General features: G+C 38.9%; 1 protein-coding gene across 11 annotated transcripts in view; it reads right to left on the bottom strand.

Annotated features, from left to right (window-relative positions):
- Nucleotides 1-20,404, bottom strand: part of NVL (nuclear VCP like) — a 179,037-nt gene that overhangs the window by 144,746 nt on the left and 13,887 nt on the right. For all 11 annotated transcript variants that reach the window (XM_070768021.1, XM_070768020.1, XM_070768027.1 and 8 more), the window contains 7 exons: nucleotides 17,616-17,748; nucleotides 17,319-17,395; nucleotides 16,625-16,759; nucleotides 15,078-15,179; nucleotides 12,831-12,948; nucleotides 6,129-6,273; nucleotides 1,430-1,694 (listed from right to left, as the gene is read on the bottom strand). In XM_070768021.1, coding sequence (XP_070624122.1) covers nucleotides 1,430-1,694; nucleotides 6,129-6,273; nucleotides 12,831-12,948; nucleotides 15,078-15,179; nucleotides 16,625-16,759; nucleotides 17,319-17,395; nucleotides 17,616-17,748 — 975 coding nt within the window. The remainder of the gene's footprint in view (nucleotides 1-1,429; nucleotides 1,695-6,128; nucleotides 6,274-12,830; nucleotides 12,949-15,077; nucleotides 15,180-16,624; nucleotides 16,760-17,318; nucleotides 17,396-17,615; nucleotides 17,749-20,404) is intronic.

The following is a 20,404-nucleotide window of genomic DNA, read 5'->3' on the forward strand; positions in this document are numbered from 1 at the left end:
TTTTTTTTACAACAGAAGCACATCATCAGGATTTTTTTTTCTCCTGGAATCAAGAGTCAACAGTATCTGAGGGGCGAAGACCTAGAGCAGGAGGAAGCCAGCCCCCAGGCGGCTAGTGGTGGGGGCGCGGGAGTCGAGAAGGGCCGGCTCAAAGTCCTTCCTGCACCTGAGGCCATGGCTCTGCTGCTGCTAAGTCACTCAGTCGTGTCTGACTCTTCTCGACCCCATGGACTGCAGCCCACCAGGCTCCTCCGTCCATGGGATTTTCCAGGCAAGAGTACTGGAGTGGGGTGCCATTGCCTTCTCCTAGGTCATTTCTTTTGCTCTGATTTAGTCAAGAAAAGATATATCAACTATTAACAAAGATAAGAAAAATAATCTTTATATACTATACTAGGGCATGAGCAATTGGTAAATATTCATTTCAACAACCACATATTTCCAATTTTCACTTTTTACATATTCAAGAAACAGGTGAATTTTGATAAAAATCCTAGCTTACATGCACTATTATAAAAGGAATAAGTCTATCATTATTACTAACAGATATCCTTTTGGTTCCAAACGAGTAAGAAAGAAACAAATGATTTGAAAACCAAAGACCTGGATCTAAGCCCCTGCTCTGGAAAGTAGAGGCCACGTGGCCTCAGGCAAGTCACCATCTCTTAAGCTTCATTTCTTTGACTATAAAATGGGGACAGGAATGGTATTTATTTGATAAAGTTATATGGATCAAATTATATAAAATCCCCCTGTTCAAGCTATAAAATGCTATATAAGTGTTATATTGAGTTTTCATGACTCACAAGACTCAAAATTTTAACAGATCTTAGATGATAAACATCCCCCTCACATTCCCAGCACTGTCCCCTAGTTGAAGTAGGGCCAAGGATATGGTTATGTCAGCAGACTATTTTAGTCTGCCTAACAAAAGATAACCTGGAATTATAACCAAATGTCAATGTTATCACAGGAGTTGACAAATTTTCTGGAAAGAATTAGAGAGTAAACACCAGAGACTTTGTGAGTCGTGCACTCTCTGCTGTACAGACACCTATGAGAATCCTGCTGTCACGTATGAAAACAGAAAAAGAGTCTACATCAATAAATGAGCATGCCTATGCTTCAACAGAATTTTAATTTACAAAAACAGGAGGTAAGCAGGTGGGCCACAGCGTGCCACAGTGTGTCAACTCCTGCTCTAGACCTCATAATCATTATTACAAAGGGAATTTATTTGGAATCAACTGAAAAAAGTAAAACTTGTACTTCGGAAATTTTACATATACTGGGTATAACAATTATTTTAAAGACACAGTTCCAGTGAAACAGAAAATCGCAAACTTCAACTACACTGACACCTGCCTGCTTTTGAGGTTAACACAAATTAGAAACATTCAAATGGAAAGTTTAAGGTCATTTAAGGTACCTGGATAGGAAGCACCTGTGTTTTAGAAGTGGGTTCAGCCCCAGTCCTTTCTTCCTGGTCTCCTTCAGAGGGCGAAGCTTCAATCTCAGGATTTTTCTTGTGCTGCCCCTGCAGCTCCATTAAGACCCTATTGACTGCACACATGGCTGCCTCTCGGCAGAGTGCCATCAGGTCAGCACCAACAAAGCCCGGCGTGAGGTGTGCTAAGTGACGAAAATGAAAAGTTTCAGGAAGTCTTAGTTTTCTGCACAAAGTCTGAAGTATTCTGTGGAAAAGACAAGGAAAAGAAATTGAGATTCCTAACCTACTAGTAAAAATAAGTCACCAAATATATTTATGGGGACTCCCCTGGTGGTTCAGACGGTAAAATCTGCCTTGCAATGCAAGGGACATGGATTTGATCCCTGGTCGGGGAACTAACATCCCACATGCCACGGAGCAACTAAGTCCCCATGCCGTGACTACTGAGCCCCCGGCCACAACTAGAGAAGAGTCCACGCACCAAAACAATAAAGATCTCATGTGACACAACGAAGATACTGAGTGCTGCAACTAAGACTCGACACAGCCAAATATTAAAAACTATATATGTTTATGGAAGTCTTTCTTCTCTGTCAATGGTATTATAACGGACACAACTTAAGATCAAACAGTTCACTTAACAGACATAATGTAAGATCGAATAGTTCACTTATTTAACAAATGCTAACTCTCTAATATATATCCCACCTTATTCTATTAGGGATTAAGTTATAAATTTCTGCTGTATTAGACAATAGAATAAAAAAAATAGGTTTTTAAAAAATATTCTGCCTATAAGAGTTTGACAGTATTACAGAAGAAATAAGATAAATGATTTATAAGAATGTAAGGTAAATTCTTTTAGAGTAAATTAAACAGACATCTGCCAAAAATTAAAAAAAGCCTCTAAACTCAAACCATTAGCTTTATTCATCACAAAAAGTTATGCTGATACAAACCTTAATACCCAATCCTATATTAGGACAGTTATTTCTCCAATTTCATCTTTATTTACTGCTGATCCCCTGTATTTCATGTGTGAGAAACTTTGCTGAACTCAACTGGCAACATGGTATGTGTCAATGAAATGTGGACTTCTGGATAATTATTATCACTAAAAGTGAAAAAGTGAAGTCACTCAGTCGTGTCCGACTCTTTGTGACCCCATGGACTGTAGTCTACCAGGCTCCTCAGTCCATGGAATTTTCCAGGCACGAGTACTGGAGTGGGGTGCCATTTCCTTCTCCAGGGGATCTTCCAGACCCAGGGATCAAACCTGGGTCTCCCACATTGCACACAGATGCTTTACCGTCTAAGCCACCAGGGAAGTCTATTATCACTAAAGGAATACTTAAAATAAAAATTTAAAAATAGTAAAGATATTCTGGACAAAAGGTCTGATACCAGACCACCTCAGTTTGAAGTCAGCTCTGCCACTCTGTGTTACTTCATTTCTGTGCTTTAGTTTTCTCATCTGTTAAGTATAATTATAATAGCACTTAATCATAGGGATGTTAGGTGAATATATGCAAAGGTGCCAGAACACTGGCTGATGCACAGTAAGTTCCCAATAAATGTTGATTATTATTATTTAGATATTGTGATATTATACATTAACCTGGACAAAATAACATGTTGTGAAATTTCCAAATGTGTAAGAGAAACAAATAGTTTAATATGTCAAGCTACTGGACAATAAGTTATAGAAACACCCTTTGGGATCATGTAAGTGAACAGAAGAGAAGCAGATGAACATTACTTATAAATGAAAATTTTCACTTAGATACTGTAAATAGTAGGAGTGAAGGAAAAGTTCATTATAGAACTACTTCCAAAAAAAAAAAAAAAAGAACTACTTCCTGGGGTTCCCTGGTGGCTTGGTGGTAAAGAATCTGCTTGCCAATGCAGGAGACACAGGTTGGATCCCCGATCTGGGAAGATTCCACATGCTGTGGAGCAACTAAGCCCATGTGCCAAAAATACTGAGCCTGTACTCTAGAGCCCAGGAGCTGCAATTACTCAGCACATGGGCTGCAACTACTGAAGCCCACAACCTAGAGCCCCTGCTCCACAACAAAAAAGTCCACAGCAACGAGAAGCCTGCACACCACAAGTAGAGAAAAGCCTGAGCAGCAACGAAGCCCAGCACAGCCAAAAATAAATAAATTAAAAAAAAAAGAACTACTTCCTCAAAACACAGATCTGATTTGCTACTATGCATAAGAATACTAAGAAATTTAGAATGTTAAAGAAAAAATAGCTAACATAAAATAAATATCATCCTTTTTTCATTAACAGTCTACTCCTAAAAAAATGTTAACTTTGGTTATCATACTATGGAAACTCCTCAGATGGTAAAGAATCTGCCTGCAGGAGACCAGGGTTCAATCCCTGGGTTGGGAAGATCTCCTGGAGATGGGAATGGCAATCCACACCAGTATTCTTGCCTGGAGAATCCCCACTGACAGAGGAGCTTCGTGGGCTATAGTCCATGGCATCGCAAAGAGTCAGACACAACTGAGAGACTAACACTGACATGGAAACTCCAAAGGAGGAGAAAATTACGATTAAGAGATTTCCAGTTTTAAGACAGTTGAGTAAAGAGGCTGGAGCCAGGTGGCCTGGACTCAGAAACTGAGCTCTACACTGTCTACAGCATACAGCATATCAGCTAGCCCTGGAAGAAAAGTCCCGTAGCATCAGTTCCCCTATTCTGTATTGACTGATGGGTCACTCAGCCCAGATTCAAGAAGAGGAGACACAGACCCACCTCCCACTAAGAGGAGGACCGAGAATTTACAAATATATGCTTTAAAACTGTCACAATAATGAACCCTCATGTTTTTAATCACTCAGTTTCAATAATTATCAACATTTTCACAGTCTTATTTATCCCCTACTTTTTTTTCCCTCTGGAGTGTTTTAATGCAAATCCCAGGCATTATGTCATGTCAACTATAAATATGTCCATATCTAATGACTAAAGGCTTTTTAAAGGAGATTAAAGGGACATGCCAACTACATGGCAGGTTTGTTCCTTTATTCTAGGTTTTAAAAAAATGAAAGATTAAAAGAACAATGGACATTTGGGGGCAACTGGGAAAATCAGAATAGATTGTACTGAGTAATATTATTATCAGTGTTAAGTTTATTTACTGTGGAAAATGGTATAGTTACACAGAAGTATTTACAGCTAAAGTATCATAATTTCTTCAACTATCCTTCATGTGGGCTGGCAAAAAATAAAGATATATACACATGCGCACACCCATACACACATGATGTTTTTACATAAAGAGTGAAATCAAACATAGCAAAATGTTAACAAGTGGTAAATTCAGCTAAACATACATATATTTATTGTATTATTCTTTCAACTTTTCTGTAGGCTTAAATATTTTCAAAATATGACTACCTAGGAAAGCCCTTTAAGGACTCGACTGATGATGGAATAGTGAGTGGATCAAGGAACAATTTTATCTAGTAGGGATGGTGGGCTTTACTGTGTCTATGTCTCTATTATGATGAAGTTTGACACTTAACCAAAAAAAAGATGTGATAAAGGATACAGGCCTTATTTTTCTTTCAGTATCGTAAACATCCTAAAAGCAAGGGTTTAGAATTCTTTATATTCCTTACATTACCTATCCCATTAGTATACATATACTATATGCTTAATACACGTTTCCTAAGTAAATACAAACAACTTAACTTGAATAGTTGAGTAACCGTTTAAAGATTATATTAATACACGTGAGAACACAATGAGCATACCTATAGATGACGCTGAATACAACAGCTGAGGAAGCAACTGCCAATCAGTCAAAAGCTGAAGCCACATTAAGTATTAGCAAGAAGGGAAGGATGACCTCTTCTTCCTAATGCTTTCTCCTGCCCAGTGTCTTCTGGTCAGTTTTGTGTTCAGCACTCATGAAGTCTCCTGTTCATCTCTACCCGTCTTCCCTGTCCCCATGCCTATCCTTTCACTATATACCACTTTCCCTAAAAGCTGCTAGTAAGCGTGTGCAGCAATTTAGTGTCATGAACTTAAGCTGAAAGTCATTATAAATACAGTATTTCAGAACACTTCTTTACTAGATTTCCTTTACTCCACTGCCTGAACAGTGCCTCCCCAGATATTTTTGTTATTGAGATGCTGGTGGACACCTCTCTGCTCTGTGGACATTCAAACCCAATCACTAGGAAAGGGTGGTCTTACAGCAGACAGACAGTTCCCAACTCTCTGGCTGCCCCTTAATTATCTGTCAGGGAGCTTATAGTTTTAGGCAGATTAGTGCAACAGGTTAAAATACGGTACTCAGATTTAACCCACATGTGAACCAATGAGCACTATTCCATAGCTCTAAACACTCTCCCTAGGCTGACAGCCACCTAAAAAACAAAAGACATTGTTAATAAGATCAGACAAATGAGTGTGGACAGAAGTCCATTATCACTACTGGAAAAGCAGCCTGAAACCACTGCAGTATTAGTGAGTAAATTGTTTTCTTAAGCATTAATTTAATGTGGGCTTTTTCCTTTCCAAATCAATTTCATTGGCACATAAAGAAAGAGATAAGAGAGAAAGAAGGCTTCATGGCATTTCTCACCCCTCATTTTCAAAACACGCAGTTCAGATGACATAGTGGCATACAAATTTCATTCTCTAAGAGTATACCTTTCTCTGGACGCTTCATCTGGGATACCTAGGCATATTTCTCGGTCGAACCTTCCTGCACGTCTCAAAGCAGGGTCTAAGGAGTCTGGTCGGTTGGTAGCTCCAATGACTAGGACCCGAGCTGTAGCAGCCACATTATTCAGATCTAGTAAGAACCAGACAGAGGATGAGTGGTGAACAAGACACTTGACACTAAGGGTACTAATGTTATCCAAGTTATTAAGTGGTTAGAGAGAAAGTATTACACAATGACAATTATATATTATATATATGAATATAAAACATAACATTTAACATTTACCATTTATTAAATGCCTAATATGTGAAACGGAGAAGGCAATGGCACCCCACTCCAGTACTCTTGCCTGGAAAATCCCATGCACGGAGGAGCCTGGTGGGCTGCAGTCCATGGGGTCACTAAGAGTTGGACACGACTGAGCAACTTCACTTTCACTTTTCACTTTCATGCATTGGAGAAGGAAATGGCAACCCACTCCAGTGTTCTTGCCTGGAGAATCCCAGGGACGGGGGAGCCTGGTGGGCTGCCGTCTATGGGGTCCCACAGAGTCGGACACGACTGAAGCAACTTAGCAGCAGCAGCAGCAATACGTGAAAGATGTGAGGAAAATACAAACTTTGTCCTCAAGCAACTCAATCTATTTGAAGCACAGTAAGTATACATGCAGGTCAGGAAGCAACAGTTAGAACTGGACATGGAACAACAGACTGGTTCCAAATAGGAAAAGGAGTATGTCAAGGCTGTATATTGTCACCCTGCTTGTTTAACTTCTATGCAGAGTACATCATGAGAAACGCTGGGCTGGAAGAAGCACAAGCTGGAATCAAGACTGCTGGGAGAAACATCAATAACCTCAGATATGCAGATGACACCACCCTTATGGCGGAAAGTGAAGAGGAACTAAAAAGCCTCTTGATGAAAGTGAAAGAGGAGAGTGAAAAAGTGGGCTTAAAGCTCAATGTTCAGAAAACGAAGATCATGGCATCCGGTCCCATCACTTCCTGGGAAATAGATGGGGAAACGGTGGAAACAGTGTCAGACTATTTTTTGAGGCTCCAAAATCACTGCAGATGGTGACTGCAGCAATGAAATTAAAAGACGCTTACACCTTGGAAGGAAAGTTATGACCAACCTAGACAGTATATTGAAAAGCAGAGATATTACTTTGCCAACCAAGGTCCACTTAGTCAAGGCTATGGTTTTTCTTGAAGAAGGAAATGGCAATCCACTCCAGTACTCTTGCCTGGAAAATCCCACGGACGGAAGAGCCTGATAGGCTACAGTCCATGAGGTCGCAAAGAGTCGGACACGACCAAGTGACTTCACTTCACTTAATGGTTTTTCCAGTGGTCATGTATGGATGTGAGAGTTGGACTGTGAAGAAAGCTGAGCGCTGAAGAATTGATGCTTTTGAACTGTGGTATTGGAGAAGACTCTTGAGAGTCCCTTGGACTGCAAGGAGATCAAACCAGTCCATCCTAAAGGAGATCAGTCCTGGGTGTTCGTTGGAAGGACTGATGCTGAAGCTGAAACTCTAATACTTTGGCCACCTCATGTGCAGAGTTGACTCATTGGAAAAGACCCTGATGCTAGGAGGGACTGGGGGCAGAAGAAGGGGATGACAGAGGATGACATGGCTGCATGGCATCACTGACTCGATGGACCTGAGTCTGAGTGAACTCCGGGAGTTGGTGATGGACAGGCAGGCCTGGCGTGCTGTGATTCACGGGGTTGCAAAGAGTTGGACACAACTGAGCGACTGAACTGAACTGAAGTATAAACAAAGCACTGCAGTGATACAATGGAAGATATTATGAATTCAGACTGAGGAATCAGGAAGAACTTAGGGAGCAGGTAACATTCCAAAAAGGCTTAAAGGGTGGATAGGCTATTAACAAGGAGACATAGGCTAATGAAATCGTACATGGAAGAAAGAGAATGAGTGAAAGCACAGAGGTACAAACAGCTGTGCCATGTTTAGACAGGGAGAGTGGTCCACCATCAGGAAGTCTGGGCAAGACACAGTAGTAAGTATCTCAAACACACTCGTGGCACTGAGACGGGGGAATACAACATAGCCTCCAGTTGCTCTGGCAACTAATTTAGTCACAGATTTTTATTCATGGACAGAATACAGGGCCTAAAGTGTGCCTTCCACAAGCATTATTTCTCACAACTGAACCAGAGTGGACTAGCGGAGAGACTTGAGGTTTACACACCAACCACGCCGCCCCCTGCCCCACACACAGGTAATGGCTAACGAAGTCCTCTAACAGTCAAGTCATGGGAAGTTTATAGAACATTCTTTTGCCAACAGAAGCCACGAAATGTTTTTCTGTTAAGATGTGTGTTTTGGAAAGATAACTCTAATAATAATTTTGAATGGAATAAAAAGGAATAAATACAAGAGTTTGCTGTGATTTGAATACAATAATCAGGTAACAGATGAGTGAAGGCAGGCACAAAGGAAATAAAAAAGAAAACCCCAATTCAAGGTCCAAGTTGTAGATGACATCAAAAGCACTACACAAATGATTCAATGTGAAGGAGGAAGAGAAGGAAGAGACAAAGACAACTCAGTCTGGAAGCTGTTACCTTAAATATGGAATACAGAAGGCGGGTCAGACAGCAGGAAGGGCCACAGGCGAAGCCAGTGGACCCACTGAGTATGAGGGGACGTGGGACACTTACCTGCAAGTATCTAGCAGGCAGCGGTGAACATGGGTTGGAAGTTTATCAGAAATGAAGGTTAGAGATGTAATTTCAAAGTTTTCCAAAGATGAGCTGAACAGGAGATAGCTGGAAGTAGGGAGAGGGCAAGAAGAAAAGAAGATCAAGTGTGAAACCGTATGGAATATCTTTCTTTAAAGGATGGGGAAAAGGAGGCAAGTAAGAGAAAGTGTTAGAGAGCTATCAGAGAACAGGAGAAGGACAGTGTGTTACTCAAGTCAAGTGTGCTGACACCTGTAAGGACAAGGTAACAACAGTATCAGATGCTCCCAGACCCACTGCTAACACTCACTGGGTGCTTGCCCTGGGCCAGCACTACTCGGTAGAGTCCCTTCCACCAGTTAACTTTAAGAGGTGGGTTCAGAGGGGTGAGGGCTAAAAGCACGCCCAAAGATGTGGCCAGTGGTAATTGTCAATGACCTTTCTGGGATTAGTTTCAGTGAATGGCAGAGGCAGAGAGACAATTACATGGGTGGGGTTACAAAACAGAACCAAATTAGAAGCATTTAGTTGGCAGTAATTACTCTTTGAATAAAGAAGTAATTACTCTTTGAATAAAGAAAATATGCATAAGGTGTGTCTTTAAGTGAGACAGGAAAGCTCTTTAACACTTTTTGAAAACTGAAAAAAGGGAATCAGCTAAAAAAAAGAGACTCATATGCTACAAAAGGAGATCCGTGAACAAAGAGACCTATATTTCAAAGGTAACAAGGTGACACCCCGTAATTGAGGTAGCACCATGAGTTACAAACTTGCAGTCACAGCAAGATGTTCTCATAACTGAACCCTTCCTGCACTAATGCTGGCACAGAGCCAAAGCTGTTCCCCTGCTAATTCAGGGGTGCTTTCATTCTCAGAGCTAGAAACAATGACCAAGGGTAGCAGTCAGCTTCCTTTTCCTAGTTCATGTTGCTCAGACAATATAGTCTTGGTGATGAGTTCTGAACACAGCAAGGGTTAGTAACAGAATTCAAAAAGAACAATCATGGAAATCTGTTAAATCTTCAGTAATGAAAAAAATCCTTCCCCAGGAAATCAATACTTAGCAACATAAAGGTTACTTCAAAAGCTTCTAGAAAGATAAAAATCAGACCTCAGCTAGGATTGGCCATCCACTATAAGACAAACTTCATTCCTTTTCTCCCTCTTCTAGAGGACTTGATCTTTTAAACTGGTTACATTAGCCAAAAGAATGAATTTCTGAGTATTTAAAAAAATGAAGCTTCAGTTCTTTTTACAGAGTTAATAAAAAAACTAGTTAACACGTTTCTTGGGTAACAGCTCTCATAAATAAAGCATTCGTGAGTAGGTCATTAATTGTATGTGTAAATAAATATCCGGATTCTAGCTGATACTTTGCCAATGACTAAGTTTGCATCTGGCCTTCAGCTGTGTATCAGTTTTCTCATAAACAAATGGTATTTTTAACATCCTTCACATGTCTTAGTAATTAGAATTACATCTGAGTTTCGTTATTAAAATTAGAATTTTTTTTAAAGTGGTCTTAATTATCTTGTTACATATTAACTTACTTAAGAGTTTTAACTTACTACAATTTCAGATTTATAAACTCTGAATTAATAATGTTTTTACAAAATTCTCAAACTGTAGGAAGAAAAATGACTACAAGTCACAGGTTATTTGGGGAGAAAGACACAAGCCCCCCAAAATCAAGTTCCTCTGCAGAATTTATGATTGACACCGCTATCCAACACTTTATTTCCTGTTTTGTCTCACTCTTGTTCCCCCTCAGCACTGAGAAGTATCAAAGAAAAGGGAGGGCTGAAACCAAGCAAGATCCTGCTGGGCTTTCCTGGGTACAAGCCCCTCCATGTCCTCTGCTTCTTGTCTGGTCCTCCCAGAGTTCTAAAAAGTGAACTCAAGCAGCTAATAATTAGAACAAGGGAGTCACAGGAAGGGATATATAGGTAACAATCTGTAGGGATCTTTGAGTTGTTCTATAGAAAGTAAGACCCTCTACCCAGTGGAGCACAGTGACTACATGCCGACCACAAGCAGAGAGACCCCAGACTGGCTGATGATTAAGATTCCCGAAACATCACCATGCCACCAACCAATCAGAAAAACGTCTCAAGAGCTGATTTCACGCACCCTGAAACCCTCACCTCTAACGCTGCCTTTAAAAACCCTTGCCTGATAGCATCAGGGATTTGGGTCTTTCAAGCATTCGCTACCTACTCCTCTTGCCTGGTACCGTGCAATAAACACCGTACTTTCTTTTACCACAACCCAGCGTCAGTAAATTGGCTTTGCTGGGCATCATGCAACTGGATCCAAGTTCAGTTCAGTAACAGGCTGACTATGTAAATTGAATTGTTTACTGTTTTCCCTATTCTGTTTTAAAAAAGGAAACCTTAAAACACACACAGAGACACACCAAAAACCTCAACTAACAGAGCTTTCAGTAATGTTCTAGTAATAAGCAGTCTGCTTAATCCCTATACTTAGTCATTTTTCCACATTTTAATATCTCTGAAATCAGAATGCTTATGCTATCAATGTAATAAGCATTATGTCATATTCTGATTGGTGTTATGTCTTTTTCCTTCTCAGATGTACATAAAATGATGGTGCATCTTATGATAACATATTAGCTTCAATAAACTATGGTAATTCATTGAGGTCTGACAGAAAACAACAAAATTCCGTAAAGCAATTATCCTTCAATTAAAAAATAAATTTAAATAGATGGTAATTCAGAACATAGGCCTTAAGACATTCCAAGAAAATTTTACATAAGAATAAAACAGCAGAATAAACAACCTACAACCTACTATCACAAGAAATGCAAATTACATATTATTTCAAATTTTCTTATGTACACAAAACATATGCTATTTTCCAGCAGGTAAGATCTAGTTCCAGAAGTTCTACTTGTGCTGATTTCTTTCTTCCAAATTTGTATCCAAAAACCATTAAACAAAACTGAAAAACAAGCTACAGATAGGAAGGAATTGTACTACATTTAACAAAGGATTTGTTTCTATAATATATTAAAATATAGTATTCACTCAAATTTTTAAAAATTCAATCAATGGGAAAAAGATAAAAAAAGGGATTTTGGAAAAAATATGAAAAGCCAAAAACTATGGCAAGATGATCTACATCAAGAGTAATCACAGAAATGCAAATAACAACAAACATGCCACTTTTCATCCCTCAGAGTGTCATAAACTAAAACAATTTAGTGTTGGGAAAAATCTGGAGGAAGGGTGACTCTCGAATAGTACTGGTAAAGACGTAAATGGAAAAGTCTTTTTGGAAAGCAATTTGCCATTTCTTATAACAATTTTAAATGTGTAATCTTTAACCATTACTTCATCTTAGAAAAATTTATGTGTACCAAAAAGGCCCATTTAAGGATATCCCTTACAGTTCACTGTAAAGCAAAATCAAAACAACTTGAATATCCATCAAATGGAAATATTTAAGTACAATATAATGAATTTATTCTAAAGGATACCAAGCAGCAATTAAAAAGAGGTAGATATAAATGGATTAAAATGGCAACATTTGGGCAGAAGGTAGGAGGGAGGGGACATATGTACACCTATGGTTAATTCATGATGATGTATGACAGAAATCAAACCAATGTTGTAAACCAATCATCAATTAAAAATGAAATTTTTTTTTTAAATGGCAACATTTCCAAGATATTATTAAGATACAAAGAGTATAGAATAGTGTGTGTGGTGCACAGTATTGGAAAAAGCAACACAAGATTTTAGTGTATTTACATATGTGTGTAAATGTGTTAAAAATAAATAATAAGACATACTTCAAAAATTAATGATATAATTTTTTATGAAAAGAAACAGATTTCTGCTTTGTACTCTAAGTTTTATGCTACTTAAATATTTCATATCTTCACATCTTACAATATTTTAAAAAAAAAACATTATCTTAAAGTGAATTCACTGTTTCAAACTCACCGTCCATGCAGGTTAGGAGCTGGGCTACAATTCTTCGCTCCATATCTTTTGAAGCAATTTCTCTTTTGGGGGTAATAGCATCAATTTCATCAATAAAGAGGATACATGGTGCACTTGACTAGAAATAAGAAAAAAAATCATAAATGTAAATGTATTCCCTATACTGGTGTGGTTAAGTATATATGTATTTTTCAATCTTAAAGTTCAGAGACCATTCACCAAAAGAACTACCCTAAAGAAAGCAGTTTACACATGTCTTATTGTACCGACTTTCACCAGGAAATGGGGAGACTGGAAAAGAGGGGTACTAGACCATATGTTTATTAAGTACCGGCTGTTATGCATCGTACCAGCATAGCACTGGTTCAGAGCTAGATAAGCACAGAACTAATAACTAATTTTTCCCTTTGTCACTTTTATCCTCATTCATCATTGTCTTCACCATAAACACAAATGTGGTTACCTGTCTTTCTGTTGTACGCCAGTTAACAAACAAATCAAGCTCATTTTGGAAAACAGGTAACGCCTTAAAGAATGTAGCTGTGCTCTGCAGAGTATCCTTCCCACCCTCCACTGCACCTTCTGTACATGCCCACAGCTTTTCTAATGCCAGTCTATGTTTGGCTCACAGGAAACATCCTGACCAGGCCCACCTGTGAATGACTACAGGAAGGAAGAAATGAACACATTCCCTCTGGAGTCTGACTGGAACAAGGACTTTAGCCCTTCTCCTTTTTGGAATTAAAAAAACCTATATTCTAACGCAGGGAGGATGGTTTGGGGGACACTAGTCTATTTTCCGGAGAAGGCAATGGCACCTCACTCCAGTACTCTTGCCTGGAAAATCCCATGGACGGAGGAGCCTGGTGGGGTGTAGTCCATGGGGTCGCTAGGAGTCGGACACAACTGAGCGACTTCACTTTAACTTTTCACTTTCATGCACTGGAGAAGGAAATGGTAACCCACTCCAGTGTTCTTGCCTGGAGAATCTCAGGGACGGGGGGGCCTGCTGGGTTGCCGTCTATGGGGTCGCACAGAGTCGGACATGACTGAAGCGACTTAGCAGCAGCAGCAGCAGTCTATCTTCTGGAGAAGGCAATGGCACCCCACTCCAGTACTCTTGCCTGGAAAATCCCATGGACAGAGGAGCCTGGTGGGCTGAGTCCATGGGGTCGCTAAAGAGTCAGACACGACTGAGTGACTTCACTTTCACTTTTCACTTTCATGCATTGGAGAAGGAAATGGCAACCCACTCCAGTGTTCTTGTCTGGAGAATCCCAGGAACGGGGAGCCTGGTAGGCTGCTGTCTATGGGGTCGCACAGAGTCGGACCGACTGAAGCGACTTAGCAGCAGCAGCCCCAACTACTTGTTAATTTATTGACCTGCCACAGCAAGCAATACAGAGCTTGGACTAGGTAACAAATTTTGCTACTTTCTTACTATTTAAAAAAACATTTTCAAGTACTGGTAAAATATACTTTATCTTCTCAGCTTTGCATTTCAGACGCACTGGCCATATTCACCAGTCCCAATGTATTTGGGACGCATATGATGACAATGTAAAATTAAACTTATCAGTATTTTTAACTTCTTAACCACAGTGATGACTAGTGACTGGTCAAAGGAGCATGATGTCATAGCCAGTATTTACATGGCTTTTGCTATGTGTTAGACACTACATTAAAAATTTACATAAACCCTTTAATACAATCAACAACCCCATGAGATTTGATCAGTATTATTTGCTAGTAAGGAAACTCAGGGTTAAGAGTGGTTAAATCTCTTGCCCAAGATTACACAATTAGTATGCAGTGGCCTAAGGACTTGAACCTCTGTTTCTAACTTGAAAGTACATTTAACCATAACACTATACTGAAAATAAAACTTCAATGGAATACAAATGTCATCTTCCTCAGAAGTTCTTAAGCAGCCAAATTTTAATGAGTTATAATCAGAATAAAAAAAAAATATCACAAGGATAATCTATTTTTAGCATATCGCTATCAGGTATGACAGTCAGAACTTCTCACCAATTATGTTATTTTCAGATTAAACAGATTATTTTACCCAACAATCTATCAATTAATCTACTTTAAACATTTAGCCATCATGAGGAACAAATTACTACGTTTAGAAAAGAATAGCCAGTGAACATGTTAACAGATACCAACCTTAAAGAAAACAAGAACTTCCATATAGCCTTATACAATCTGACAACCTGACATTATAGTCATTAGCTGACTCACCACAGCTTGTTCAAATAGTTCTCTTAGCTTCTGTTCGGATTCTCCAGACACTCCAGATACAATCTCTGTAGCAGCTACTTTGAGAATTGGAAGATCAAGTTCCTATGCATAAATATATTAAAAAATGACTAAATTTTCAAAGTTTCACTTACCTACTTTTTCTTTACTCAGTCCCTCTCTCAAAATTACATTTTTTAAATGACCAATTTTCTGAGGAACGTCGTATCTTTTTGTACTGTTCCAATGAAAAACATTACTTAAAAATCTGAAATTTTATCCAAACACATTGACTGGATACTTTCGACTTATTTTTACTTTACAGATATCATAAAACTGTTATTATCTCTTCTGAATAAAGGGTCTTGAATCTTAAGAAATATATTTGCCTTACTTAGAGCTGAGCCAAAACAAATCTGTTATTTATCTGCTGGATATGAAACAGCAGGGAGTTGTGACACAGTCATTTCCCACACACCCTACTGGCATTTCTCCACCAAAGAAACCCAGAGAAATAGCCAGTAACAAGTCAGAGGAGGCAGATTCTTAAAGGAAGAGAAACTACCACTGTCCCACCAATATAACTGGCAACAACCCATCCTAAACCCTATTATTCTTCTGACTATCTTTAAATTTCACTTCCTCAATGATATTCTCTTTAACCCTAATTCTTAACGTGGGTAAAGGCAGCATACCAACAACACACCACATGGCATTCTGCACTGCTTCTGTCTCCCACTCAGTGTAATCGTAACCATGAAGCAACATTTATTCGTGTAAAAGACAGTTTAACGCGTCTCGTGTATTAGATCAAAAAACCCCTTTTGGATAAAAACTGAGTTTCTTGTACTTATCACTATATCTCAATGTCTGGCACGCAATAGTCACACAAAAGATTTATTTAACAAATGAATAAATGAGGCAAATCTATCAATTTCTTCTAGAAAAACAATTTTCTTTCAAAGCACACTATCTATTAACGACTGACAGTGTGCTCCTCTTCAAACTAAACTTACTTGGACATTTTGCATTTTACAGTTTCCAAGAAACCTGATGGGGCTAAAATGAAAATTGCTAACTTTTTATTTTGCCAACTGAGTATCTATTATCACCATTTAAGAAAGGACATTTTTACACTAAAAAGGATAAAAACATGACTCTGGATGCAAATTCTGAATAAATTTGGTTCTATGTAAAATATGATCCTCCAGTTTAATTTTATTGCTCTTGAAAACCACTAGCTTAAATGGAAAGAACAGTGACTAAAAACAAGAACTAAAACAATGGGTAAGAACTAAAACTAAAACAAGAACTATGGGTTAAAAAAATGGGTTGTTTATAAGTATATTATTTGGCTTCCCACCCGACCCTTGCCATATAATTGGATACATTAAAAAAAAAAAAAAAATCTCACAAAGAGCAGCATGAAAAGAATGAAGGGATCAGTCCTCCTGAAAATACGCCAAGTCTGGCTCAAGCTGACCAATGAGAAAAAATAAAAACAAATAACAACAAAAGAACAAAAGCAAACAAACGTCAGTAAACCTCACCCCAGCAATCGCGTGTGCAAGTAATGTCTTCCCACAGCCTGGTGGTCCATGAAGAAGAACTCCACGTGGGGGTATGACGCCCAGGTGGTGGTACACCTCTGGGTGACGCATGTGTACGAGCATCTTGCAGACCTCCTGTAGGAATAAACAGAACCATGTCCTTCACAGCCCCAAAGGGAATGAACCAATGTGGAATGAAAGGACCTGTTCTTTGGAGCAGCAACATGCAGTAGACAGGTTTTAGACTTACACCTGAGTTTGAATCCTGTTCTGGTAACTGTCATGAGGCATTAGCAATAACCCCTCTGTGAGCTTCCATTTCCAAAGGGTAATAATACCTACCTTGCAGAAAGAATGAATAGTAACTAGCATAGTAACTGAAACAGAGTAAACACAAAAAAACACTAACCATTACAACTGTTAAAGTGCTACTCCTGATAAAGCAAGTATCTTATGCACACTGTAGCTAAAATGGTGAAAAAACCGAAGATATGTTTCTTGTATCCCGCATGACCCTGAAGGGGACAAGTCAGGCTTGCCCTTCTCACTTTCCTGGCCTCCTTTTCTAGACTCAGCTCCTATTAGATACAAAGAGGAAGGCGTTATTTGAATACCTTATTGAATACCTTATTTGAAGGCCTTATTTGATTGGCAATATACCCATTTGAGGTAGAAATTCTAAATCTGAACTAACTTTTAATGTTGTATCATTGCCACCGACGTCTTCGAACTTCACACTGGAGATCTGTAATTCTAGCCCCTTGGCTTTAGCTGGTAAACAAAAAAGGAGGAGGTGAAAAGATTAGTGATTCAGTAGCGACTCAGAACTATACTGAATAATCTTTACATAAACAAAGGTCCATTAGACACTGAAATATTTTCTAGTAAATGTCTCCACACGTAGGAGGTTCCCCAGGCCAAAGAGCTTGGAATCACAATGTCTCGCTCAAAGCAAACACAGCCACCGCCACCCACAAGACTTCCATTTCACCTCTCTTCTGCAGGACAGCTTCTATTTCCCCATCTACTTCCTGAAGATCTTCTTTCTTCTTTTTGCCTCCTTTGCTGTTTAGCTTGCCTTTTCTTTTTTTGTTACTCTCCAGAAGAGAAGAATCTTTTGAATTCTGCGGAAAAAAAATTAAACGTGTCATGCTTGGAACTACGCCATTTAAAGGGGGGGGGCAATTACTAAAAAATAAATAAATAAAAATACATTTCAACCCTGGTACTTTCACCCATTAGCTATTCCCAACATTTTAGCTTAAGGGTGACCTCTGCTGGGGATGTCCTTTTCCACAACCTTAATGCTCAGTTTACTTCCTAAAACCTGAAAAACCTTTCCAGAATCTTCTAGATAGAATTAATCTCTTCTTCACACTCTCAGAACACTGAATTTGCAACTGTGGCAGAGCCTATACAATCTGCTTGTAAATGAGTGGCTCACCTGTCTATGTTATTTCTTCCTCACTGAGTTGTGTGCTTCTGGAGTTCAGATAACAGCATTCACCTTTTATTCCTCACTGAGCCTTTTACGTAGTTGGTACTCACCTGATGTCTAATCAATCACTAAATTAAATATGACTAAAAAGCTGCTCTGACAGCCATATAATTTAACATAAAAGTCGAGCTTTGTCCTTGACCTTGCCAACAATAATAATGTTCTTTAAAGACAAAGTAAATAGATTTGGAAAAGGCCTATTAATAATTCAAAAGCAGAGGGGAGAGGCTTCGCCAAATCAAAGAGCTTGGTGCTTGAAAACCACTTAGAATGGCATCACCCGAGAGAAACATAATACCACCCACACATGAGATTTTAAATATTCTAGTTGTCATTGTTTAGTTGCTAAGTCATGTCTGACTCTTTTATGACCCTGTGGGCTATAGCCCACCAGGCTCCTCTGTCCATGGGATTTCCTAGGCAAGAATACTGGAGTGTGTTGTCATTTCCTACTCCAGGGGATCTTTCCGACCAAGGGACTGAACACATGTCCCCTGAACTGGAAGACATATTCTTAACCACTGCACCACCAGGGAAGCCCAAATATTCTAGCAGCCACATTTAAAAAGGGAAAAAATAAGTGGAAGTATTTTTTAAGAAAATAATAATCTATTTTATTTAACCAAATATATTCAAAACAGTATCAACATATAGTCAGTTTAAGAATTATTAATAAAATGTTTTACATTGTTTTTACAATAAGCTGTCAAAGTCCAGTGGATACTTTATATCTACTGCACATCTTAATTCAGACAAAAAATTTTCAGGAGAAATACTTGATGTGTTTATATTTTATAAAATCTATAGCTGAAAAAGTATATTCACATACCCAAGTTATTTAAAATATACGCAGAAGTTTCCTAATAACTAAACTGACTGATAGTTTTTACATTTAAATTAAAAATTCAATTCCTCATTAGCACTAGCTCCATTTCAACAGCTCAAAAGACACAGGCAGCTAACATTTCCCATACCAGACAGCGAGACCCAGAGCCCAAGCAGCCACTCTACTGGGAGACAGATTACCTGAAACCCCCTCTCTGCCAGGCATTAAAAGAATCAAGTAAGAATGATGTCCGATGTGCTCACTCTGTAACAGTCCATCAAGCTTTACTTTTTTTATATATGGTATATTCCAACTTAAAAAGATTAAAAAAAGGGACTTCCGTGGTCATTCAGTGGCTGAGACTCCTTGCTCCCAACAAAGGAGGCTTGGGTTTGATCCCTGATCAGAAAACTAGATCCCACATGCCACAACTAAGAATTTGCATGCTGCAACTAAGACCCAGAGCAGCTAAATAAATATTTTTTTAATTAATTAAAAGAAAATTATTTTAAGTATCTATTTATTTTATCCATTTTCATAGTATATTTATTTATGTTGGATCCCTCAAAGTATCATCCTAAACTGAAAATAAACCACACAGATATTTTAGCAGCTACCCTCCCTTCTGTCTACAATCATCAATTTTCTGTGATGCACACCAGAGGTAGTTACTCCTTAACTTTCACTAATAAAAACAACTCGGGAAGTTTATCAGGCACTAATTCACAAACTAACAACTTCACGCTAGACATATTTTAGCCAGGGACACATTATTAAACAAAGCCCCTCCTCTCTTGGAGTTGCCATTCTTATACAACAACCCAAAAACAATTATACAAACAGTCATTTTAAATACTTAAAATATAGTGATTTTTTTAATTACTTGAAAAAAGTAGGGTTAGGAAACAAGAATATCCAACGATGCGCTATTTTACATGTCTGGGAAGGCCTCCGGGAAGATCGCAAGTGAAACAAGATGTGAAGAAATGATGGTGGGACTTCCCTGGTGGTCCAGTAGTGAAGACTCCGAACTCCCAACAAAGGGGCACAGTTTGATTGATCCCTGGTGGGGGAACTAAGATCCCACATGCTGCACGGTGCAGCCAAGAATAAGAATCAATATAAAAATTAAAAGAAGAAATGAGAGAGTAAGCCACAGGAATCTCGGGAAAGATGTTCCAAACAGAAAGTACAAGTGTGACTGTCCCAAATGAGAGAAGGGTCAGCATATTCAGAAACAGCAAGAAGCCCAGTTGTGGCTGAGGCCAAACTTAGGAGGTGGGAGAGGAGGGGAGCAGGAGATAAGATTAAACAGACAGCACAGAGCCAAGTCAGGCAGGGCTGCCAACTGCAAGATCTCTGACTGAAGACTGAATGAAGCCACTGGAGGATTTTTAATAAAAGGACAATCATCAGACTTAACTCGTAAAAAAATGATCTCTGTGTGTAGAATAAA

Source organism: Bos indicus, chromosome 16, assembly GCF_029378745.1.
Source record: "Bos indicus isolate NIAB-ARS_2022 breed Sahiwal x Tharparkar chromosome 16, NIAB-ARS_B.indTharparkar_mat_pri_1.0, whole genome shotgun sequence".
NCBI classification, from domain to species: domain Eukaryota; kingdom Metazoa; phylum Chordata; class Mammalia; order Artiodactyla; family Bovidae; genus Bos; species Bos indicus.